The sequence below is a fragment of the Polistes fuscatus genome, unplaced genomic scaffold, assembly GCF_010416935.1.
Source record: "Polistes fuscatus isolate 324 unplaced genomic scaffold, CU_Pfus_HIC Scaffold5, whole genome shotgun sequence".
Lineage (NCBI taxonomy): Eukaryota > Metazoa > Arthropoda > Insecta > Hymenoptera > Vespidae > Polistes > Polistes fuscatus.
The window spans coordinates 8,694,997-8,718,540 of record NW_025113129.1 but is presented as its reverse complement, the minus strand read 5'-3'; the positions used below and the strand labels follow the sequence as shown (position 1 = coordinate 8,718,540).

Sequence of the window (23,544 nt, the reverse complement as noted above, 5' to 3'; positions counted from 1 at the left end):
AAAAATAGCTGTGTAACTATTATTGATTAGTAATTGCTAACAGGTTATATACTTGTTTTTTCTGTTTAACACGTTTATTTAGAATTAACCATTTTATAAACAGTTTTACAAAGATATACATATATTATATTAAATATTATTTCCCATAGTAAACATCAACGTTGTAAAAATTAAATTAGTTATATTAAAAAAAAAAATTATTAATACAAAAATACTATATTTCATCTATATATTATATGTATATATATATATCCCATGTATTATCTCCTAAACGAACGTTTTAATTAGTTGTATTTTTCCAAAAAAGGATCGATAGCTTTGATTATTAATTGTGGATCATTTAAATGAATATGATGTTTACTTGGTATTAAATGATATTGACAATCAATACTACTTTCTTTTAAAACATTCAGTACATCATAATAGGATTGCATATCTTCCATAGTCAATTTGAGGTCAGATTTAATAACTAAATATGGACATATAATGAATCTAGCTAAATCTTCTAATTGATCGTGTGTCATACCACTGTAAGATGGAAGAATTCTTAATCTAGGATCTCTATTTAAATATACTGTTCCATCAGGCTTTTCTGTTATTCCTCTAGTCATTAATATTTTACAAGAATCTTCGGTTATTGATTCAAAACTGTCTTTAATCCACCTTTTTATAAGTTCTTCTTTTTTATAACTAGGTGGTTCATTTTTCATTTCTTCTATCTTACAAATTTGTGTGAAGGCTTCTGCTAAACGAGCATTATATTTTGCGGTAGTTATAGAAAGAGGTTTTAAATGATCGATAGCTATCACATAAGCTACATCTTTTGGATATATTGAAGCATACCAAAAGCAGTAGTGAGTACTTAAAGAATGCGCTAACAATTTTAATTTCTCCCAAGCAAAATATCTTTTCAATCTATGTAATAACAATACATAATTGTACTCAAAGTACATTTGACCCGGAGGTAACCAAGAGGATAAACCATGACCGGGCAAATCAATAGCTAGTATTGGTCCATGTTTTTGAAGCAATGGTGCTAGATTATCAAATGAAGCAGCATTATCTTGCCATCCGTGAAGAGCCAAAATAGGTTGCTTATACTTATCAATTCCCCATAGTCTTCCTTTTAATACAAAAAAAAGTATATATATATGCATATATATATATATAGGATGGATTATATAAATAAAATACCTTATATCTTCTTTATTTAAAATTGTATTAAAAAACTTCAAAGGTAAAAGTTACACTATGGCAGGGGGGGAGTCTAATAGTCGAAAAAATTTTTTCTTAAGGTTATTTTTTTGCGAAATTTGAAAGTTAATTTTAGTTATTTAAATGGAACTATATATATTTTTTTCGATATTCTTATAGAACATGAAATAACAAATAAAAATGATCTTCGTATGTGACCATATATATATATATATATTTACATTTTTCTGTCACGTGTTTGTTCATATATTTAATTTAATAAATTAGTAAATCTACCATGTAAGCTACTTACCTGCTATTTTACCCCAGGGTACTAGTATTTCAACGTTACTAACATTCTCATTTACAACTTCCAATTTACTATAAATAGTTCTTTTTAATAAAGAACACAGGTTATCTGTATTATTTTTATAAATCTTATAAAATGTAAATGTTGTCTTCCAACAACCAAAAATTCGGCGATCCATCTGAAAGAAAAATTACATCAATTTGTAAAGATTACAGCCAATAAAAACGATTTTATCTTTCATTTATCTCTCATTTGCATTTTATCTTTTTAAAAAATACGTAATTTTTTAGCTACTTCAGTATAACGAAATGTTTCTAATAAGCACTTTATACATTTATGAAAATATTATTATATTTACTTTAGAAAAACAAAAAAACTATATCAAAATTGTTTATAAAAAGTTATGCTTCGAAATATCATAACTCGCAGATTTCACATTAGTATGAGCTTTATCTTCTTATCACTAGACTCTGAATAACTGAATTGAAATTTTAATTTAGTAATATTAGAAAAAAAAACTATGGTACATCGTTCAAAATTATAAAGTTTAATTTATTTACGTACATTTTTATACATTTCAAAAGAAACTGTAGAATTGTACTGCGTAAAAAATAAAATTGACATACTTTTCAATAGCTACTAGTTTTTTGAATTGCTAAATACGTGATAAAATTATCTTTAAGTTTGGTTACGTGACTATTTATTAACATAAATGAGAAAAATATGCAAATATGAAAATAGTTATCATTATAAAAGTTATTTCTTCTTATTCAAATAAATAGAATTTAATATTAAAGTTTTTTATCTTTGATTTTACTTATAAAAAAAAAGTAAAATATTATTTTTTATATTTATTATCATATTATTTATCAATTCATCAAAATATTTAACAATCAGAAACCATTTATTCGACTCGTTTTTTGATCATTTAAATAAAGATGATAAAATATAAAGAGCTTTTCCAATAGAAGGGATAAATCTTTACTAATTAAATTATTTGTATTAGATCATAGGTCTTCCTAGTAACTATTGAAAAATCTGGAAAATATCGTTCTTTTTCTTTTTTTTTTAATTTTAATTTTCTATCTAAAATAAATATAACACACAATTATCAAGATATTTTTAATAGAATGAAATTTAATTATTAGTTGATAAAATATTTATACACATTGTAATTACATATATGCAGTTTTGTAATGTTTTGATTGATTTTATGCAATAAATGAAATCGCAATTTTGCCGCTGTAGCGCCATCACGTGTTTCATTCTAGAAATACAATTGTTAAGTCGCAAAGAAAACTACGTTTTCTGATTGAGTTTTCCAGCAATATTGAGTTATTTCTTTCTATGTGGTATATCTTAGTCTAATAGCACTAGGTTTATAGTCTATGCTTATTAAATCCGTAATAGAATTCCATTTTGGCATGTTTGACATACGATTAACTGTCAAATCTTAAAAACTGCGTGGTGTCTTATAAAAATAATAATATGGAAGCAGTACCAAGATTGCCGATGATTTCTTTCTATTTAAAAGTAAGCCCGGAACCAATTACATTCGGACCGAAGTTAAAACAGGTAGAATTTATTTATTATTTAAACAATACAACGGTTCTAGGTGTCTCTATCTTAATAGTCATTTATAACATTTTCGTTGATAACTTATTCACAATTGTTATAATCATTATTATTGTCCAATACAGATAATTTGTTCTAAAATGTGTATATAGATAATAAAGATATCTTCAATTATTAATCAATTAATTAAATTATGAACGATTATTTTTAATTCAATACTGTATACAAACTAGAAAAAAGTAATCAATGTTATGTTGTTATCAAATTTCAGTATATACGAGATTTTTATAATGAAGATCCTGAATCATATACAAATGAAATACATCAGTTGGAAAGCTTACGTACTATGGCAGTTAGGCCTCCTCTCGATATGGCAGGCTGTTTATTATTAAAAAAATATTATTGTCAGTTGCACTTTTTACAAAGTAGATTTCCAATGGGAAAAGATGGTGGTGCTGCTATAACATTTACATGGTAAGAAAAATATTATTATCTTTTTGTTTCTTTTTATAGAAATAATGAATTCATTACCTAATGAAAGAAGATAATGTTTTTTCTAATATGATTTAAATAGGAGAGATACATACGCAAATATGGTATGCTCATTGGCTAGTATACGTTTTGAAATAATATCAATTTTATATAATATTGGCGCTATGCATACGCAATTGGGTGCACGTACTGAACGAACCACTGCCGATGGAATGAAAATGGCATGCGCACACTTTCAATGTGCAGCATGGGCTTTTGAGCACTTAAAAAACAGTTTTCCACAACCATCCGGCGTTGATTTGGCACCAGAGCTTATGACATTTATGTATCAACTTTGCCTAGCTCAAGCGCAAGAATGTATATTAGAAAAAAGTATGCTTGATAATCGTAAACCAACTATCGTAGGTAAGAAACAGTATTTATCAAGAAGAACGTGTCGATGATTAAGGTAATAGAATTAATTTATTCTGATAAAATAATATTTTATAGCCAAAGTCGCTAGACAAATTGTAGATTATTATACATCTACATTGAGTACCTTGGAACAAGGAGGTAGCGAAGAAGGTACCATTTCAGACACAGTCGGGACTAAAATTTATAAGGTATTAATGTATTATTTATTTTTTTATTTATTTTTATTTATTTATTTCTTACTCCATCCCTTCCGGGTTTGGAGGGCTTCCTTTACATTCTTTCTTTTACAATATCCTACTATAATATTCAATCTAACTATATACATATATATATCATCTTATATAAACTATATTACAAACATAACAATTGGTAATCAAAAATTCGAATTGATAACTGACTTTATATAAAAAATTATTAATGTATTATTTATTTATTACATTAATATTTTGGGATCACTCCTTGATAAATAATAATATCGTTTCAGAGTTGGAAACGATATGTCAAATTTAAAAGAGCATATCATTTAGCAGTTACACATCTATATCAAGGTCTTGCTGCAGAAGAACAGAGGAAAATGGGAGAAAGGGTTGCTTTTTATAATGCCGCACTAGCTTCTCTTAATGAAGCACATTTGATTTATAGTTTTGCTAAGGGATCTGTAGACGTAACAGGTGCTCCTGACGAGAAAGCCGTAGTCGAGGAAGCGCTTACATTCACAAACGATGTTATTGAAGGTAAAAGGAAAGCTGCGAAAAATGAAAATGAATTCATTTACCACGAAGAAATACCAGAAAAAGAAACACTTACTGTAATCAAGGGAGCCTCTCTGGTTAAAGGAATATCTTTTAGTATAAATGATCCAGAAGTTTCAGGACCAGATATATTTGCCAGGTTAATACCTGGATCAATGTTGATAATTTATAATTATATTACTTCTTTTTTAACTAAAGATTTTGTATTTTAATATTTTTACAGATTAGTACCGATGAAAGTACACGAGGCAAGTTCTCTTTACTCGGAAGAAAAAGCTAAGATATTGCGTAATGTCGGGTCAAAGATTGAAGACAAAGATTTTCAATTGAATACTTTTCTCTCCTCGTTTAAATTAGACCACTTAGATTTATGGGATCCTGATGTTCAAGCTTCTGAATGGGAACTATTACCACTTCCCGAAGAATTAATTGAAAGATGTGCTGCACTTAACGCAAAGAAAGAAATTATTCAAGATTTACTTGATATTATGGGAAAATTAACTGATACCAGTCAGGATGTTGAGACCGTATTAAAGGAAATAAAAAAGTTACTATTCGAAGAAGAATTAAAGTAAGTGAAATTTCTAATTACAAATTGAATTACGTGATCATATAAATATTTAATGATATAATTATTACAATCATAAACAATTAATAGGGAGAAGCAATATCAAGATGCTGTTGGCAAAAGGCCACCAACTATTGTAGCAACTGACTTAACAAGGGAATGCAAAAAATATGAAGAAGCTCATAACAAAGCATTAGAAAGTAATCAAGCACTTCATAAAGCAATAACAATGCATGTTAAAAATCTCAAAATACTTGCCCAACCATTACCAGATTTAATTGTTAATGTACCGTCATTAAGTACACATCTATCAGGTAATTATTAAATATAAATACAAATATTGTTTGTCAATAGAGAAATGTACAATAATGATATTTATTTTTCAAATTTATAAATTTTTTTTTATAGATCAAAGTAGCGATACAACTCAGAGTATAAAAATCGCAGATAAATTGCACGTTCAGGAATTGAAACGTATTTTAAATAAAGTAGACGAAATGCGAAGACAAAGAAGTGATCTACATTCTAAATTGAGAGATTCGATTGCGCAGGATGATTTAACGCGTTTATTAGTTACAGCTACTTCTGAATCAAGTTCTCTCGATCGTCTTTTTTCAGAACAACTTAGTAAACATCAATCATTAGTTAGTATCCATGCAGATTAGTATATTTAAAATATTGTAAAATAATGTAAAAGATATAAAAGATATAAATATATGTTGCTGTAATTTTAGGTAAGTCTTATAGAACAAAATCTTTCTGCGCAAGAGAATATTATGGCAGCTTTGACGGATGCGTACGCGCAAACTGGAGATGTAAGAAAAATAGTGGAGGATGTATTAAAGCGGAGAGAATTTATGATTTCTTCACTAATTGCATCATACGATGCTTATGAAGATTTATTAACAAAAGCTAACAAAGGTCTTGAATTTTATAGAAAATTAGAAATAAATGTATCAAAATTGCTGCAAAGAGTTAAAAGTACGTGCAAAGTTCAAGAGGAAGAACGAGAACAAATACTTGCACAAGACAATAAGAATGTATACAACAAGACTGAAACTTCAACATTGACAAATTATGAACATGGTCAAACGCGAAGTACCAGTGGTTTAAAACTTAAAGATTATCTGAACAATAGATTGGATAGTATTTCTACTCTTTCAAATCAGTATTACAATCCTCATAAAGGAATTGCAGGCCCATCACAAATGGATATACTTCCGACAACAAAGTCGTATTTAAACAATATAGTTGATACTCACAGTCAACCTATAAGTACAGTGCCTGTGCAAGAAATTCAAGCATCTAATATGAAATTAACGCAGCAATATCATCCTTCTATGTATGTAGATCCAAGAACAGCTTCTCATTATGCATATAAATCTCGCACTTCTACTGAAAATCAGGACATGAACGCAACGATAAATCAGAGTTATGTAGCTTCTAAGAAAGATGAAACAGCAAAAATGTATCATCAAATAAGTACGACCACAGATGTGACAAGTAATCTACCATATTCTACAACTTATCTACCAAACGAACAAGGATATTGTACACAACTTCCAGATGTACAAAATAAGTTTCCTTCTACTTCTATGCAACATTATAGTCAGAATAATACAATGCATTACAATACTTATCCAATTTCTGTAGAGCATGGTGAAGCTATAACATCACAGGATCCCAATTTAATTAACCGTTATGGGCCTAATCAAGATAAAGCTAATATGATGGTTCCAACAGAAGGTACTATAGTGTCACAAATGCAATCAGTGTCACTTACAGGACATCCTGTATCTAGTACAACAATTAATAGTACAAGGACTCTTAATCAGTCACAAATGTCTCAAAACATTGTACATCCTGAACAACAATATGTACCAAAGGATGTAACTAAATCTGTTACTAGTTCAGAACCAAGTCATACTATGTACAGACAGAATCAGAATATAATATCCGCCCAAAGTAATACAGCTATACAAAATTATGCATATTCACATGTTAATCAAAATAACATGCCATATGTTCAGAATTATTCTACCATTGGATATAATCAACAAACCCCCAGTCATAATACAACTGATTATGTGGCATCTATGCCATATGTACAAGTACAGCAATCGAATACAGCTGTACAATCTACACAGCCTTCTACATCAGTTACACCAGCATCAAATATAAATGAAGTTCCTGTTTCATATTCATCAGACTTACAAAATCCTGCTGCAGTTCAATATAATCAGCAAAATTATACGAATCAGCAAATGCCACTTAATTATCCAAATAATTATCAGAATTTATATCATGCTACTACTGGATTATCATATCCACAAAATCAGGCAGTATCTACGATGTCAAACAATTATCCTTATATGAATTACACTTCTTCTTCGGAATTAATTCAAAGTCATACAAAAGCAACAACCGTGCAAAGTTATTCACAACCATATGATTACTCACATCAAGTACATTATACAGATTACTCGCAGAATCCTAATTATGCACAACACTATAATCAGGGTTATTCTTACATGCATGCTAACCATGCCGTTAATACAGCTGCTATATCATACCAAACAGAATGTAAGTGTGCTACATCGTATTTATTTTCTTTTTTATATTAAAATTACACACGTTCATATTAAATGTATTACAGCCCTTAAAAATGTTTATCAAGCTCAAGAAAGTAACGCTCGGTACACCAATGCAAGTAATAACACTATGACTCAGACTCCTTCTTCTCAATATTCAAATCAGGATTATCAATCAGAACTTTCGAATGACATATATTACACAACTCCTTATGGTCTACAAATGCAAGGTCAAGGTAAATATTGACTATCTCAATTAATTACACATAAACGTATTTACATTTAATTTCAATCATTTATAGGAGGAACTTCAACCAGAGTAGAGAACAATTACAATCAAACATACATGCAAGCAGTTAATAATGGAACAAATACAACTACAAGTTCAAACCCCGTCAAACCTACAACCAAATCGGAGGAACAAAAATCTAATGTAGATCTATTATCCGATCTTGATATTACTATAAATCATGCACCGCTCGTACCTGAGGTACGACCTCTTAATAAAGCGCAAGATGATGACGATGCTGCTTCTATTAAAAGTACAGATAAAAAAGAAGAAAAGGAGGATGAACCAAAACAAGAAGTCACACATATTTCTGAAAAAACGTCCACTTACATGGAAAATAAAGAAGACTATGAAAGTCTACAGATTGTTTGGGATACGTGGTACACCGATGTACAACCAAAGAAAGATCCGTTAGGAAATCCAGAAACAATGCAAAAGTTTATTAATGAAGTAGAGAAATACGAGAAATTTGTAGATAGTTTATTAGTAAAGACTCTTAGTGGAGCAACGAATCTTGATATCAAGTGGAAAGAAGTTCAAGACTTTGAAGTAATTTATGAAATAATTTAGAGAGAGAACATTTCTTTTATTTATAAATCTTTTCAATATAAATTTTAATTAACTCATTTTAGGAACGTGAAAGTGCAAAACAGTCGAGCACAATTGCATTGGCTAATTCCTTGGATAATCGTGTTACTGATTGTATTCCTTATGATATCACACGAGTACAAATATCATCTCCAGATGTATCGTCATCATACATAAATGCATCACATGTAGTAGAAATAACACAATGGACACCAACAGCATTTATTATTACTCAAGCACCATTGCCCGATAAAATCCATGTATTTTGGACAATGATTTGGGAACAAGAATGTGAAGTAATAGCATGTTTAGTGTCAGATGCCCAGGTATATTTTGATAAACAATATAAAATAAATAATCATCTATGTATATATATATATACATAGTAGTATATATATATATATATATATACATATAGAAGAGTAATAATCAACGTGTATCTCTTTGTAGTTGAAACAGGAATTATATTGGTCAGTCGACACAGATAATGATTTTACTATTGGTAATTTCGTAATTAAGACGAAGAAAACGGTGACTCATACTTTTTATATTCAAAGAGTTTTATCTTTATGCAATACCAAAACAAAATCTGAAAAAATAGTAGTACACATGCAGTTTCTTGTATGGCCTTCCAAGTAAATTTAAAAATAATCTACGTTCATTGGTTTATGATAAAAATTTATTATTAAATTTTCAATCTATTTTTTAGTGGTTTTCCTAGTAGTCCTGGTGCTTTGCTAACATTTGCAACTGATGTGATGACTGAGCAAGCACTAAGACGTTGTTCTCCAAAGCCAATTGTGGTACACTGTGTCAGTGGTGGGTCATTAAGTGGCTTGTTTTTAGTAGCAGCTTCGACCGTATGCCATATACGTGCGGGTCGTGGAATAGCTGACGTACCACTTGTATTTAAAGGTCTTGTCAAATGTCGCAAGCAAGTAGTAAACAAGGAATCATTGCTGTTCGCGTATCGAATGGTACTTTATCATGCACAGGATATATTAATGAAACGTAAGTTCTAAATCTGCATGAATTTCAAATATCAAATATATCCAACATTAGAAAAGTATATAAATAATATGTAACACACACAATAATTATTATAATATTTTATCAAATTATAATACTGACCAATGTTTATTTGAGAATTAACTCAAATAATGATTTTCGTCAGATTTTATGTTTTTTATTTATGCCAGAGCATGGATATATGACAGGTCAGCGCAGCATAATTACATGAATTTTGTTCTATTTAAATATTTGCACATACACATATATACGCAAACGTGTATATTTGTATATCTTATTGTTCTTATTACATTTTAATACAAATTTATATATTTTTTCTCTTTTTTCTTTTTTTCTTTGTAATGCAGGAGGAATTTTATCTTCTACACGATCTACATTCGAAGGATTTGAAAGCCTTAAATTAAATAAAGAAAAATCCATTAGAAAAACCCATCCTTCAGATGATTTTTTACATAATCTTAGTGTTGGCGGACATTCCGAAACCAAACAAAGAGGTTTGTATATTTACTTATTGTTAGATAAATTTAATTTCTCTCTTTGAAAGTTCACCAGAAGGTTCATTACTTATGAATGTATCTTTATAAATATTATTACAGCTGATGCACAAGTAGCATCAACGCATAGCAACACTATTCAATCAATTGCAACAGATAAAACGAACGAAGCATTTATAGATCCTTTAAGCCAATTGGATCCATTGTGGTCTATTAGAAGATAACGTATGAAATTTTAAAATTTTTTATTTCTAAAGACGAGATTATATTAAAATAATTAATTTACAATGTTTATTACAAATAATGGAAAACAATATGTTAATCCTAGACATTTTGTTTCGATACTGTGATCATAAAAAACAGTTAAAAATAATTGTATAACGAAATCAACATACCTGAAATAAAAGACATTTATTGTTCAAGTATTTCTTTATCGTACATAATCTGAAAAATATACAAAGTACAAATCGATAATTAAACTATATTATTTTGTGTTCGTATGTATATGTTTTTCATATTTCATATAAACATTATACATAATAAATGAATAAGCAGTACAATTTTATATATTCAATGATGAAATTTGTACAAATGCTAGAAAGAGATGTAAGATCTCTATTATACGATACATTTTACTCTTGCAGAATAGGAAGTTTCTTTTAAAAAAAAAAGATTATCACTATTTAACAATTAGCAGAAGATAAAAAAATATTTTCGCAACTGCACGATATAAACATGTTATTTATAAGTCAAAAAACTTAGTTCTTCGATCTAAAGTACATGTAAATACCCATACAAATTTGTTGAAGCACTTTTCCCGCGAATATTATTTTATAACAAAAATTCAGTTATATGACGATATTAAATATATGCTTACTGTTTGATATTATCGACAACAGAAAAACCCTCACGAGCTAATAGAATAATAATAAGTAGAATTTGCATTATTTTGACTGTCTTTTATAGAACTACAACTTATAATTAACTTATATATAATCAACCTCCTCTGTTCCATAAATCTTTTACTTTGTAAATTCTTACTAGCCAATGTTCCGTTGTGTATGCTTCTTCTAACGTTTCTAATTCAAAATCTTTATTTCCTATTTCCATATTTCTGACTCTATCATAACCTGAAGGCTTACCTGTTTAAACAAAAATATATATGAAATATAAAATTTAAGTTCATAGTAGAAACTCCATGCATAAATGGATAAATTAACAATATATGTATATATTAAATTTTACCTCCTTCTGTAAAAACTTGTCCAAATCTATAATAACACATTTTATACATGAGGCAATTAAGTAAAACGGGAGAACCTTCTCTATCAACTCTAAACTCTCCAGCGCTATTATAATAATCCCATTCTGTTATAGACTTTCCTTTTTCTGTACTACCGCCAATACGGACCATCCATAGGAACTTATTAATGTCTATAAAAAAAAATGATACAGTACATATTAAGTTATAAAAAGAATAATGTTAAATATCAATTCTATTCATTCAATGAATTTAATAAATACCATCTGATGAGTAACCCGTTAATCCTCCAAAGATCACAAGGACATAATTTACATCTAGTTCTCTCATTATCTCATATGCTTTTTCTTCTGAACTTGCCATTGCCTGACCGACCCTTGATATGTGCGTATTATTCCATGTATTATTGTCTACTAAAATAGTACGATTGGCCATAGCAGTTATCTGATATCCATAATCCCACCATGACATTACTTTGGCATTCTATATAAAATATAATCTTATTAAACTTAATGTTATTATATATCCAAAAACATGAGCTTTTAACTTAATTACTTTATGTTGATATTAAATATTATATTCTATTTTTTAACAAATTTACAGACTATATTTTATTTGATAACTGACTATGTTTTTCAAGAGCATACCTCCGGAGTATTCATGCGTAACCAATAGTATGCTTCTCTAAAATCATCAAAAATCATACGACCACCATCAGGGGAACGTGCAGACAATACAATACTTGGAGAGCTATAAGCTTCTGCTGTAACCCAAGTGCAATGAATGGTATACGAGAAAAATAGTATACACATTATTACCACAAAAACAGTTGCAATCTGTGAAGAAAAATTGTTTCATTAACAAATATTGAATATATTCTTCTAAGAATAATACCAATTACTACTTAATCATATCGATGTACCTCGCTCCTTAGTACATAATTACTTTCAAACTTCTTAGCTCTTTTATCAACAATTTTTCCACTGTCAATTTGCTTCATATAAGTAAGTAACAACGAAGATGCACCTATTCCACCCAAAATGCACATAACTGGAGCGAGTACTAACATCAAACGTACCATCACACCCTATTTAACATATTAATGTAGAAATCGTTTATCAAAGTTGATAAAAATTTGATTAAAATATACTAATTTATACTCACAGCAAAATACAAGCTAGTAATGCCATACAAAACAAGGAAAATATTGGAGTCTGTTAATTTAGAGAAACAGAAATATAAACCTGATGGAAATAAAAATACTAATATTTGAAGATCGAAATAAAATGAGCTCCAAGCTGTAGGTTGATGTTCAGAAACAGATGCAATTATTGGTATGTGATTTTTTGCATAAGATGGATCCAAAAGAGAATAAAAACGACCAGTCCATGGAGATATTTTTCCTTTAACAAAAAAAATCGAAAATTGATTCATTATCTTATTATTTCTATCTCAAAAATACTCTGATAAATTGAAAACAAAAAATACCTGTAATCGTCAAAACGCCCCCGATTATGGAAGATGCGGTAATTGTAAAAATAAGAAGACCTCGAAATAGCATTTCAAAATCATCTTGTGATAATTTACTACGTAAATAATCGACTAACGCATGAATCTGACACAATCCAAAAACTCCTAATGCCTATAAAACAATATTTATATGATTACATTATACGAAAGAAAAATAATGAATAAATAATAAGTTATAATAACACTCTCTGAATACTTACTAACATATGTTCGGAACTTTGTACAGGTTGAAAACCAACAAAAGATATTTGCATAGACAAAATAGTACCAAGACAATATAAAATGCTATAAGCAGTGTATATCCTATGCGAAAATCTACCAGTAACCATGAGAGTCAATACATGTAATGGAATTAAATTGATTAGAAAAACATAACCACCCCATGAAGACACCATATAAAAATATGCAAGTGCAGCGCATGTTGACCAACAAATAGCTCCAGTTTTGACTGCTTTTATCCACATATAATATGTAAATAACATACAAAAAATAGCTATGCCTTCGTTATCGTACGATCCTGCTACAGATCGAGATATATAGCCTGGTACAATAGCGATCATAGCTGCAGCAAATAATCCAGATGCAGAATCCTTAAAAACAAACATATTATCGATACATTCATATATTTATAATTTGTTATAAATTAAATAATTTGTTTTTTAACATGAAAATGTATGTAATATGAAATATTTTTATTCGTGAATTACCTTTAATTCTTTAGTTAACAAATAAGTGATAACTGTAGTAAAACTTGAAAATAGAGGTGCTAGAAATACACATATATTGCGTATATCTAATGTGATATTTAGTAGCCATGATAAATGATAAAGTGCTGCTGAAGTTATCATTAAACCAGGATATATTGTTCCTGTAAACAGAATTACAAAAATATACATATATTTTAATAAATTAGTAATACGAAAAAAAAATCAAAGATAAAATATTATGATACAATAATTTTACCTCCAATAATTCTTCCTAATGGATACCATACACGATCATCAAACCAATTATGAAAACTATAGAATCCATTTTCCGCTAGATATTTAGTTGTTCGATAATTAAAATATGGATCAAATTCATGAATTACGCTTTCAAATCTTAACACCGAGAATAAACGTGTAGCAAAAGCTATAAGAATATTAAAAAAACATAATACATGTAATTTTTACTAGTACAGTTAAAATATATCTTGGACATAATTAAAAAAAAATAAATACGCTTACATAAAACTGCAGCGAAGGAAAGTATGGTCAACTTTAACAATGTTTCTTGTTTTTGTGCCGACATACGCAGCCCTCTCGCTTTGATTAAGGATACCATTGTTTTAGATTTTAATTTATACTCTTAAGTTAAAATTTAATATATAATTATTCTTTAAAGATTACAAAAGTTCATTGTGTTGTATTCTCTTTACTGCAAATAAAATAATATCAGTTATATATATACAGATTAAATTGACCAATAATTATTATATCTAAATAAATAAGACTATTATTGAATATTTATTAATTAAAATTTTAAAATTATGGATATATAGATACGTTCATTGACCTTTCCTATAGTTATACAATATCAATTGATAAAAGGTTATAATGGATAAAGAATAATTTTTGACAGGAAGATAAATAATTGCATATAATAAATTAATTTAATTGATTATCAATTTTAACAACAATCACATGTTCATTTAAATTCTTATTTAAATTAAAATCTTATCATTTAATACAAAAGTGACCACGTACACAAAATTACCGGCCGGTGATATACGCGTGTCAAATATTTTCATAAATTTGGTAGACTTTTAATTGATTATAATATTATCAACGATATCGCATAAATGATAACATCAACTTACGAATTATCAGTATCAACGAAATATTAGAAACATTTAATTAACAGAAAATCTGTCACAGTTCGAAAGGAAAAGCATTAAGCACGATCTACAATGTTTCTGACTACTGTCCTAAATGTAACGGAAGTTACAATGTAGATGATCTACCCTATGATCTGATGATGGCATAGTTTCTCTCTAGAAACATAATAATACAAATATGATCTATTTTATTATCCTCTAAATTTTTTATTCTACTATTATATGACAAAATTATATTATAATATTTAAAATTTTAAAATTAATTTTATTACGTTTAAAAAACAATTTTAATGTAAATGTATAAGAGAACACTAAAAGTAAATTCAAAATTGAAATTAGATCTTTAATATACATTATTTTTAATTAATATATTATTAATTAAACTGTGTGTAGATCAATTTTTTAAAAAGTAATGAAAGTTTAATAAATTGTATGAAAATATAAGATAGTGTGTTGATCATACAAAAAGGAAATAAATGTAATATGAACAGAACCTTTTAAATTTCTATGATGTTACATGTATACAACATATATGGATTAATTGTTTTTTTTATTTTAAATGCAACATTCTTCGAACGCATAACCCCATTTTTTATTTTTTTTATTATTATTTATTATTCTTATCGATGCATTTGTATATATTATGATGAAAAATAATCTAAAGTAAAGTACACATATATATGTTTAACTGTAAAATATGCTTTAGGAAATTATTTGGTTTAATGTTAAAGAAAAAGGTTGTATATGCTTAGTGAGAATATGCATTTGATTATGTCATATAGTTGCATTCTATATTAGTGTTTCTCAACTGGTGATCCGCAGACCATTAATGGTCCGCAGAAGATTTGGGCGGTTTGCAAAAAGTATAACTCAATTTTGAATTGAAATTAAAAACTTGATTCAGTTTCAGCTCCACGGATTTTATTATTGTACTCTTGAGTATTTCGGAGATTATTTTTGTACTTCTGCATATATTTACAAGTATGATAAAATCTCTTTTATCGGTTTTACTCTTATGCTTATTTAACAAAGCTTTTAGCTTCCAGAGCTGCAAACTCAATCAAGTGCGAGAATCTCGACAAATTTTTAAACTTATTTTTCACTAGAACAAAGCCTTATATGAACAAATTTTATTCTTTAGTTTTTTATGTAGAATCCACTCCCTGCTCGTTTGTAAAACTAATTGCAGGACACCCTGTATAAGTATATATTAAATTTGTCCAACATTTAATCAGTTGAGAAACACTGTGCTACGTGACGTACGTGACGATGCGTATTGAATTTATGGACAATAGAAAGATCGGAACGTTTACTCATCACTGAACTTACAATCATGTGGTTAGGTGTTTTGTATCTTTTCTGAATCATTTCTGTTGTTGTTATTGAAAATTCATGTGACATGACGCGTTCATATTAAAATTGTTCGTTAACAATATTATCAATGAGCGGGATTGTAACATTTTATATATATATGTATATATATATATATATATCTATCTATGATATTACATATGTAATTGAATCTGTAGAAAATATGAACAAGCGGAGTGTACATTTTAAATAAATACGTTAGACGACGCCATATCCTATTGTCGACCGATATACGCAGTAATTTATTTGTGTTGTTCTAGCTGAGTGAATAAATGCTATTGATACTTTTATTCTCCGTTAATGACATTTCTATTTATATTTATTTAACACTTGTAGCAAATTTGTTTAAAAAAAAGAGATATACAATTACTTATTCCAATAAATTGTGATATACTTAATTGATACGTTTTTGTGGTGCTGACAACTTTCATTAAACATTATGAATACAACATGGGGAAGAAATGAAACAGATGACATGAGTCCAGCGATTATGCAAAGTTTGGACAGTTTATCACTCTACAACAAAGATATGCATAATACTAATCATTCTCTAATTACTGTTAATTCAAATACTGGAATGGAAGGATTGTCAGCTAAGAATAAACCTAATAATATAGAAAGCTTTTTATTAATAGATAAATATGAAAGATTAAAAGTTTTGAGTGCTGAACAATTTATTAGAAAATTGAATTGCATTGGCAAAGATAGAAGAGTTAAAGTTGTATCTATTTTTGGAAATACGGGCGATGGGAAAAGTCATACGCTAAATCAGACATTCTTCAAAGGACGTGAAGTTTTTAAAACTTCCAATGATCAAACTTCTTGTACATTCGGTATTTGGGCGGCATTTGACCCAAATCTCAACGTAATATGCCTGGATACTGAAGGTCTATTAGGTAATATTGTTTTTGTTTATAAAATAATTTTGCTTCATTTTTTTATTTATTTATTAAATTAATAAATTCTTCTAAGGAAACTGTGTCCATAAAAATATTTTCTTATTTTGTTTCCTCAAGCAGGTGTCACTGTTTGCGAGAGTGGAAAAATAAGGCTTCTACTTAAAGTTTTGGCCATATCTGACATTGTTATATATCGGACACGCTCAGAAAAATTGAATAAGGATTTGTTTTTGTTTTTGTCATCTGCTTCCCAAGCGTATAGTCATTATTTTCGAACAGCCTTACAAGCAATGGGAGAACGAGCAGGAATGTCAAGTTCATTAACCTCCCTTGGCCCTTGCGTAATTGTTCTACAGGAGACCAGACACACCAAACCTCTGAGCAACAGTACATATAATCTCTCAGAATGACAGTAATTTCAAAGAAGAATTTTTGATTAGAAACATATGATATATTGCTAGAAAAATCTTATAAATCTTTGTGTTTCAGATGGTTCTGAAACTGCGGAGGATATGTTGAGAACTCGATTTGGTCAAATGAGACTTGAGATAGAATCATTTAGTAAACTGAAATATGTTGGGCTTCAAACATTAAACTCTTCTACCGATTATGAGCCTTTACGCATGGTTATAAATAATGAACTTGAAAATACATCAGTACGATTTGCAAGACATCCACAACTCGTATACAGTACTTTGAAACACTTAAATGATAAATTTTCTGCTGAAAATACTAATTTATCTAATATCATATTCCCAGATCAATATTTTAGTTGCCCAGTAAAATGTCTCAGTTGTGGTTGTAGATGTAGTAATAGTATGGGTCATCTTAGAGATGGAAAGCCCCACAGTAATACCAATACTAGGTAACAATTATTTCTTATTGTATTAATACATTTATGAATATAATATGATTATAATAGCTACTTTTATAAATAGAACAATTGTATTTGCACAGGTGCCGATACCAAAATCAGTATGAAAATTTAATATATATATGTAAGAGATGTTATAGCAATGGAAAAGAAGTTAAAGTAACAACTCGGTTACAAACTCATAATGATAAAAGTTGGTATGGCTTAGCTGTATACGCATGGTATGGTTCCATAATAGAATGTCCTCACTGTGGCGAAATTTATAGAAGTCGACAATATTGGTATGGAAATAAGGATCCAGAAGAAGTTGCTGTTTGTACTGAAATTACTCATGTCTGGTTTATGGTATGTTAAATTAATCATAGTTGCAGAAACTTTGTTAGATAAACTAATAATAACTGCTTAGAATATGGTTGTCATGATTATTATTTTGTTTCAGCCAACTGCTTCTAATGTACCTCAAAATACAGCTCAACGTATGGTTGATGGTGTGTCTTATATAACTGAAGCAGTTACCAATGTTTCTTTACAACCTACTAAGGCAATATCTGCTTGGGTAACAGATCAAATAGCACCTTCATATTGGCGTCCTAATAATGAAATTAAATGGTGCTTTAAATGTAAGACAACATTTGGCGTAACAGATACAAAGCATCATTGTCGTGCTTGCGGAGAAGGTTTCTGTGCACAGTGTTCCTCTCAAACAAAATGTGTACCCTCCAGAAACTGGTATACACCTGTACGTGTCTGTGATACATGTTATATGAAAGATACCAATAATTATGAAGCTGCTCAAACTGCAGATGATGTGAATGCTAGAAAAGTAACAGAGCAAGTAGTATCTACCTTAAGTGCAGTTGGAACAGTTCTAAATTATTCCAAAAGTATGTAACTTAAATCTTCTTTAAAAATATATTAAATTTTATATGAAAATCTTTAATTTTTCATATAATATTTTTTACTTATACAGCTTTTATAAAAGACACTGTTAGACCGTCCTATTGGGTACCTGACTCAGAAATTACTGGATGTTGTATCTGTAACCAGAAATTTTCTCTTACGCTTTCTTTACATCACTGTAGAGATTGTGGACGTGGTGTATGTGAAGAATGTTCGCCACATCGTAAACCAGTACCTCACAGAGGATGGGATAAACCTGTGCGTGTATGCAATGCCTGCATTAAAATTGATTAAGTTTACTTATCTTTTTATAAACATAAAGTACAAAAAAATTAGTTTAGAAGATATATCCAGCAAAACTAGATAAATCAATTAGTAATTATCTGTTTTCTTTTTTATTTAATTCGAGTGCTTTTATATATTTTTCAGAACTAAGTTACAATTGTACGTATTATTTCGTATAATTTTGAAATTTTGCATTCTTATATGAATCACATTCTATTTACTACCTCTGTTGTGCTCTATATACGATTATTTAGCGCAATATTTAATATATTTTATCAAATTTTTATTCAGATATAACCTCTATTTATACAACAAAGATATTATATTTGTAATAAGTATCCACAAATGTACAGACAGATTTTATTAAGCAGCCAAAATATGTACAGAAAGTTATATAATAATGCTGAGCATTACTGTCGCCAACATAGGATATAAAACATGAAATTACATTTCACCTATGAACTATAGTCTCATGAAATTGGCTACATATCAGTTTCAGCTATATTTGTATATCAAATCTTGGCTATATTTAAAATAGAAAGTTAACAAAATATATCCAAGGAATATTATCTGTAAAAAGTTATGATTATGCATATTTAATTATATAAATGTATAATTAAAATGAATTTGATTTGATGACTGTAGATGAAAATAAATTTCAATTAAAATGAGATCGTGATGAATAAATAAAAAATTTCCTGGCTAATTTTATTTAAACATATTTATTCTTCATATATTTACATTCTATTTTATTCGGAAAAAAAAAAATATAATATCAACCTAAATTAAATACTAAAAGTTTTTTACGATTATAAATAGTCTACATATAAACGACAGCAAATTAATACAAATCTGGCTGCATTATCCTAGCTTGTTTATCTTCGTTCTTAATATGTTTTTTTAACAAATCCATAATTTCATTATCGAATTCAGGTGGTGTAGGTTTAGCACCTGTAGCCCAATAAAATATATCCCAATCATTAGATGGTAAATTAATAAGACGATCATACAATTTTAACTGCGAATCGTTAAAATTATCCAGATATTTTTTAGCGAAAGTACTGAGTAAAAGACCATTTTCTAGCATACCACGTTTGCGTGACTGGTAAATCAGACTGAAGAATAAAATAGATATTTTAATTCCAAAATTATTTATCTGAATTATAACAGTAACAAACTTTATACAAATCAAATTGTATAGTTAAGTAATATTACCGTGCTTTTTTAAGATCAATATTTTCTCCTTCTCGTTCTACATAAGGAGGAATATTCGATTCATGACCTTCCAAATGAAATATATCTCCAAAATCTTTATAATTTATACAGCTGGTGGATATGCATCTTCTTACTGTCATAGGTCTAACCTTAATTAATAATATGATAAATATTATATAATGTCATATGTTAGAAATAATATACAATTATTCATAACTATATAAATATTTTATTATACATACTAAAAAAGTTATTGATTTAGTAATAATATTCATTTTTCTATTATATTTAAAATAGTTTATAAAAATGCGTATTTGAGTTGAAAATTGCGACGATTGAAACGCTATCTAGTAGTGAACATCATTTAAAAAGACGTCAGATATACGTCTGCGTTTATCAATTCTATTTTTCGATTAATTTATAAATGCTAAATTAATAAATAATATTAATGATATTGTTTAATATTTCTTAACTGTAAAATTGATTAATTAGTACTGAAAAAATAAACACATATGAAAAAATATTATTTTAAATGCAGTTATTATTTTGATATTACTTGCAATGAAATGCATATCAATATCTAAAATAAAATATAAATCAAATCAAAAGTAATATCAATTGCACGAATTTTAACACTTGGATGTACTGCTTATACCCTTAATTAAAATAAAATATGTACATAGAAAATTTCATTCATCGGTTATGCACTCACTGAGAATAGGTTGAAAAGTTTTGACCCCCAACAAAAAACTTAAATTTCTTTTCTAAATAAAAGTAAGTAAATAAAATTCTTTCTATGTTAGATTCCACATAAACTTTTCAGCCAACCACGCGTACATGCATATAAATTCAATGTATATATTTAGTATTGTCAACAATACATTTTCCATATTTTATGTTAAATTTATTTCTAAAATATATTTGAAAACATATTGAATTCTAAATCAATGTATCATCGAATTTGTTCTAAGTCTGAATAATTATTAATTGAAGAAAGATATATTAGTTTGACAGCTGGATAAAATGGTAGACTTCAAAGTCAGGCAGTAACAGACAAAAGGAAAACGTCGTTGTGTGGTCAACGAGTCACAGTATTGTGAAAGTATTTCGCAATTATCTAAATTAATTTTTACTCGATTTAAAATGTTGCGATTATTATTTTTAATTGCAACATGTATTCTTTGTTCGACACAAAATACCGGTCTCGAAAAAATTACCGACCAAGATCTTTTAAATTTAATAAAAACCGAAAAATATGTTATCGCACTTTTCAGTAAGTAACTTGTTATTCATTTGTTATTAGTTAATTTATTACAGAAATAATTAGTTTATTGTAAACAATGCTTTATAAAAATAATTATTTTATTTTTATTACAATTAATATTGATTATTTACTTTTTTAAATAAATTTGCTAACATAACCAATATATTTTTAAATTTAATACATAGTTAATTTATGAGTCTCTTTCTCACTCTTTTTTATAGCAAAATCAAATTGTAAGAAGTGTGACGATTTTGAAAAGGAATTGCAACGTGTTCGACAAGATTTGGTTGATAGTTTATCTGCGTGGACTGTCAAAGTGACAGACAGTCAACTTTTACATCTTTATAGTCCAGAAAAGGAGCCTGTACTTGTATTTTTTAGGCATGGAAATCCTTTATTATATCATGGTAGGCATATTAATTTAAGAAGTCTAAGTAATTATATTTATATAATAGTGATAATATTTATATTTATATTCATTAATTGTCATTAATCAAATGATTGAATGAAAAAAGTTAAAACATCATGGAATTGCTAAATTTTTATTTTCTTTCTTTTTAAGGTATTGTGAATGGAGAAGAAATATTAACTGTACTTTCTGATAACAAAGAACTTGCAGTAAAAACTCTCAATGATGATACTTTTGAACATTTGACTCAAGCAAGCAGCGGAGCTACGACTGGTGATTGGTTTATTATGTTGTATGTAATATATAATTAATTCTTTGTATTTTAGCACTTTAATCTTATAATTGATGGATATATCATTTCGATTATCATAGTTATGCTACTGATGATGTAAATTCATTAAGAATGGGTGCGAGATGGGAAACGGTTGGTGCAAAACTTAAGCATAGCATTAATGTTGCACGCGTAGATAAATTTACTGGTGGTACTGCCACAGCAAAAAGATTCAATGTTGTTAATGTTCCTGAATTTATTTTGTAAGTATATGCTAACTGTTTTAATTGATCTATCAAATCTAATCGATTATTTATTACCATTAATTTTCTATTTTCAGCTTTAGACATGGTAAAATGTATCGTTATCAAATTCCAAAGTATGATGTTAATTCATTAGTCGCATTTGCAAAAGATTGGTATAAAAATGTTCATGCAGAAAAGGTTCCAGTTCCACAGACCCCGTTGTAAGTTTAATAATAAAAACAGATTCTTTTTAATAAATTTAATATAACTTTATTCAAATTAGTGTTGTGTGAGCATGAAATTTAGTATTGTGTATATTTTTTATTTCAGTGACGATATCACGCAAAAGATAGCAGATTTTCTTCGTGAAAATCCGTGGATTATGAAAATAGGCAGTATTACTATTGGTGTATTAGTTATTGTTTCTGTAGCTTCCAAGATTAAATATAAAACAGATGTGCCACAGAAGAAGGAACAATAAACACTCTTACTTTAATTTTTTATTAATGGGTGTATATATATGCTAAGAGTAAAATATGGAAAAAAATACTCTATAAAAAAATGACTAGATAATTTATTATACCTAAGAATTATAAAAATGTTGAGATAGTAACTTTTCTTTTTAAAATAAAATATAATAGCTTGTATATATGCTTGATATATACGAATTTCTAGATCTTATAAATGATTACTATATGTAAATGTATGGTTTAATAATAAAAGCAAAATATATAGTAATATTTATATAAATGATATTCAAAAATTACCCACAATATATAATAAATATTAAAGATTTTAAATAAATGTGTGTGATTTTTTAAGTTTGTCTATAGCCACAATCTACTTAA

At 28.1% G+C, this 23,544-nt stretch overlaps 6 protein-coding genes and 1 long non-coding RNA gene across 13 annotated transcripts; 4 read left to right on the top strand and 3 right to left on the bottom strand.

Annotated features, from left to right (window-relative positions):
• Positions 1–221: 221 nt before the first annotated feature.
• On the bottom strand, positions 222–2,169 carry LOC122522172 (probable serine hydrolase). 2 transcript variants are annotated; one of them, XM_043643000.1, is made up of 3 exons: positions 2,069–2,169; positions 1,508–1,682; positions 222–1,123 (listed from the first exon to the last, which is right to left on the bottom strand). In XM_043643000.1, the coding sequence occupies exons 1-3, from the start codon at positions 2,126–2,128 to the stop codon at positions 285–287; spliced, it is 1,074 nt and encodes a 357-aa protein (XP_043498935.1). In that variant the 5' UTR covers positions 2,129–2,169; the 3' UTR covers positions 222–284. The 2 variants fall into 2 exon arrangements, with proteins under 2 accessions (XP_043498935.1, XP_043498936.1); XM_043643001.1 differs by lacking the exon at positions 2,069–2,169 and adding an exon at positions 1,863–1,988.
• A 620-nt stretch (positions 2,170–2,789) lies between these two features.
• Positions 2,790–10,721, top strand: LOC122522169 (tyrosine-protein phosphatase non-receptor type 23). 3 transcript variants are annotated; one of them, XM_043642997.1, is made up of 17 exons: positions 2,790–3,079; positions 3,351–3,553; positions 3,654–3,976; positions 4,061–4,173; positions 4,470–4,876; positions 4,961–5,308; positions 5,396–5,619; positions 5,714–5,949; positions 6,040–7,888; positions 7,983–8,132; positions 8,199–8,734; positions 8,818–9,099; positions 9,224–9,408; positions 9,483–9,784; positions 9,973–9,990; positions 10,150–10,296; positions 10,399–10,721. In XM_043642997.1, the coding sequence occupies exons 1-17, from the start codon at positions 2,993–2,995 to the stop codon at positions 10,518–10,520; spliced, it is 5,532 nt and encodes a 1,843-aa protein (XP_043498932.1). In that variant the 5' UTR covers positions 2,790–2,992; the 3' UTR covers positions 10,521–10,721. The 3 variants fall into 3 exon arrangements, with proteins under 3 accessions (XP_043498932.1, XP_043498928.1, XP_043498929.1); XM_043642993.1 differs by having other exon boundaries at positions 7,962–8,132; XM_043642994.1 differs by lacking the exon at positions 9,973–9,990 and having other exon boundaries at positions 2,791–3,079; positions 7,962–8,132.
• Positions 10,689–15,092, bottom strand: LOC122522170 (dolichyl-diphosphooligosaccharide--protein glycosyltransferase subunit STT3A). Of its 2 annotated transcripts, none has more exons than XM_043642998.1 (12): positions 14,833–15,092; positions 14,314–14,503; positions 14,051–14,218; positions 13,795–13,955; positions 13,288–13,677; positions 13,046–13,199; positions 12,722–12,960; positions 12,480–12,644; positions 12,205–12,393; positions 11,821–12,040; positions 11,542–11,730; positions 10,689–11,438 (listed from the first exon to the last, which is right to left on the bottom strand). In XM_043642998.1, exons 2-12 carry the CDS (start codon positions 14,408–14,410, stop codon positions 11,293–11,295), a joined length of 2,118 nt encoding a protein of 705 aa, XP_043498933.1. In that variant the 5' UTR covers positions 14,411–14,503; positions 14,833–15,092; the 3' UTR covers positions 10,689–11,292. The 2 variants fall into 2 exon arrangements, with proteins under 2 accessions (XP_043498933.1, XP_043498934.1); XM_043642999.1 differs by having other exon boundaries at positions 14,946–15,092.
• On the top strand, positions 12,581–13,864 carry LOC122522171. Its single transcript, XR_006304998.1, has 2 exons — positions 12,581–12,891; positions 13,314–13,864. It is a non-coding gene; the product is annotated as an uncharacterized LOC122522171 (long non-coding RNA).
• A 691-nt stretch (positions 15,093–15,783) lies between the features above and the next one.
• Positions 15,784–19,843, top strand: LOC122522168 (zinc finger FYVE domain-containing protein 1-like). 2 transcript variants are annotated; one of them, XM_043642991.1, is made up of 6 exons: positions 15,784–17,230; positions 17,351–17,620; positions 17,723–18,098; positions 18,191–18,452; positions 18,547–18,991; positions 19,078–19,843. In XM_043642991.1, the coding sequence occupies exons 1-6, from the start codon at positions 16,774–16,776 to the stop codon at positions 19,299–19,301; spliced, it is 2,034 nt and encodes a 677-aa protein (XP_043498926.1). In that variant the 5' UTR covers positions 15,784–16,773; the 3' UTR covers positions 19,302–19,843. The 2 variants fall into 2 exon arrangements, with proteins under 2 accessions (XP_043498926.1, XP_043498927.1); XM_043642992.1 differs by having other exon boundaries at positions 15,785–17,230; positions 17,354–17,620.
• Positions 19,844–20,033: 190 nt separating this feature from the next.
• LOC122522166 (succinate dehydrogenase assembly factor 2, mitochondrial-like) lies at positions 20,034–20,860 on the bottom strand. Its single transcript, XM_043642990.1, has 3 exons — positions 20,750–20,860; positions 20,508–20,656; positions 20,034–20,407 (listed from the first exon to the last, which is right to left on the bottom strand). Exons 1-3 carry the CDS (start codon positions 20,780–20,782, stop codon positions 20,134–20,136), a joined length of 456 nt encoding a protein of 151 aa, XP_043498925.1. The 5' UTR covers positions 20,783–20,860; the 3' UTR covers positions 20,034–20,133.
• Positions 20,861–21,122: 262 nt separating this feature from the next.
• Positions 21,123–23,231, top strand: LOC122522165 (thioredoxin domain-containing protein). Of its 2 annotated transcripts, XM_043642989.1 has the most exons (7): positions 21,123–21,281; positions 21,514–21,780; positions 21,993–22,178; positions 22,334–22,472; positions 22,553–22,714; positions 22,792–22,917; positions 23,027–23,231. In XM_043642989.1, exons 2-7 carry the CDS (start codon positions 21,651–21,653, stop codon positions 23,175–23,177), a joined length of 894 nt encoding a protein of 297 aa, XP_043498924.1. In that variant the 5' UTR covers positions 21,123–21,281; positions 21,514–21,650; the 3' UTR covers positions 23,178–23,231. The 2 variants fall into 2 exon arrangements, with proteins under 2 accessions (XP_043498924.1, XP_043498923.1); XM_043642988.1 differs by lacking the exon at positions 21,123–21,281 and having other exon boundaries at positions 21,363–21,780.
• The last annotated feature ends 313 nt before the right edge of the window (positions 23,232–23,544 follow it).

Excerpts from the sequence above, each read along its gene's own strand:
- LOC122522165 (XM_043642989.1), top strand. The coding sequence starts at position 21,651 with ATGTTGCGATTATTATTTTTAATTGCAACATGTATTCTTTGTTCGACA. Across the intron at positions 21,781-21,992 it reads ATATGTTATCGCACTTTTCA|CAAAATCAAATTGTAAGAAG; the intron begins GTAAGTAACTTG and ends TCTTTTTTATAG. Across the intron at positions 22,715-22,791 it reads AATGTTCCTGAATTTATTTT|CTTTAGACATGGTAAAATGT; the intron begins GTAAGTATATGC and ends TTCTATTTTCAG.
- LOC122522166 (XM_043642990.1), bottom strand. The coding sequence starts at position 20,782 with ATGAATATTATTACTAAATCAATAACTTTTTTA. Across the intron at positions 20,657-20,749 it reads CTAAATCAATAACTTTTTTA|GTTAGACCTATGACAGTAAG; the intron begins GTATGTATAATA and ends TTATTAATTAAG. Across the intron at positions 20,408-20,507 it reads ATTGATCTTAAAAAAGCACG|TCTGATTTACCAGTCACGCA; the intron begins GTAATATTACTT and ends TTTATTCTTCAG.
- LOC122522172 (XM_043643000.1), bottom strand. The coding sequence starts at position 2,128 with ATGTCAATTTTATTTTTTACGCAGTACAATTCTACAGTTTCTTTTGAA. Across the intron at positions 1,683-2,068 it reads CTTTTGAAATGTATAAAAAT|ATGGATCGCCGAATTTTTGG; the intron begins GTACGTAAATAA and ends TTTTTCTTTCAG. Across the intron at positions 1,124-1,507 it reads ACCCTGGGGTAAAATAGCAG|GAAGACTATGGGGAATTGAT; the intron begins GTAAGTAGCTTA and ends TTGTATTAAAAG.
- LOC122522169 (XM_043642993.1), top strand. The coding sequence starts at position 2,993 with ATGGAAGCAGTACCAAGATTGCCGATGATTTCTTTCTATTTAAAAGTA. Across the intron at positions 7,889-7,961 it reads TATATCATACCAAACAGAAT|CCCTTAAAAATGTTTATCAA; the intron begins GTAAGTGTGCTA and ends AATGTATTACAG. Across the intron at positions 9,100-9,223 it reads GTTTAGTGTCAGATGCCCAG|TTGAAACAGGAATTATATTG; the intron begins GTATATTTTGAT and ends ATCTCTTTGTAG.
- LOC122522170 (XM_043642998.1), bottom strand. The coding sequence starts at position 14,410 with ATGGTATCCTTAATCAAAGCGAGAGGGCTGCGTATGTCGGCACAAAAA. Across the intron at positions 13,956-14,050 it reads ATTAGGAAGAATTATTGGAG|GAACAATATATCCTGGTTTA; the intron begins GTAAAATTATTG and ends TTCTGTTTACAG. Across the intron at positions 13,200-13,287 it reads AAAGTTCCGAACATATGTTA|GCATTAGGAGTTTTTGGATT; the intron begins GTAAGTATTCAG and ends ATTGTTTTATAG.
- LOC122522168 (XM_043642991.1), top strand. The coding sequence starts at position 16,774 with ATGAATACAACATGGGGAAGAAATGAAACAGATGACATGAGTCCAGCG. Across the intron at positions 17,231-17,350 it reads GGATACTGAAGGTCTATTAG|CAGGTGTCACTGTTTGCGAG; the intron begins GTAATATTGTTT and ends TGTTTCCTCAAG. Across the intron at positions 17,621-17,722 it reads CACCAAACCTCTGAGCAACA|ATGGTTCTGAAACTGCGGAG; the intron begins GTACATATAATC and ends TTTGTGTTTCAG.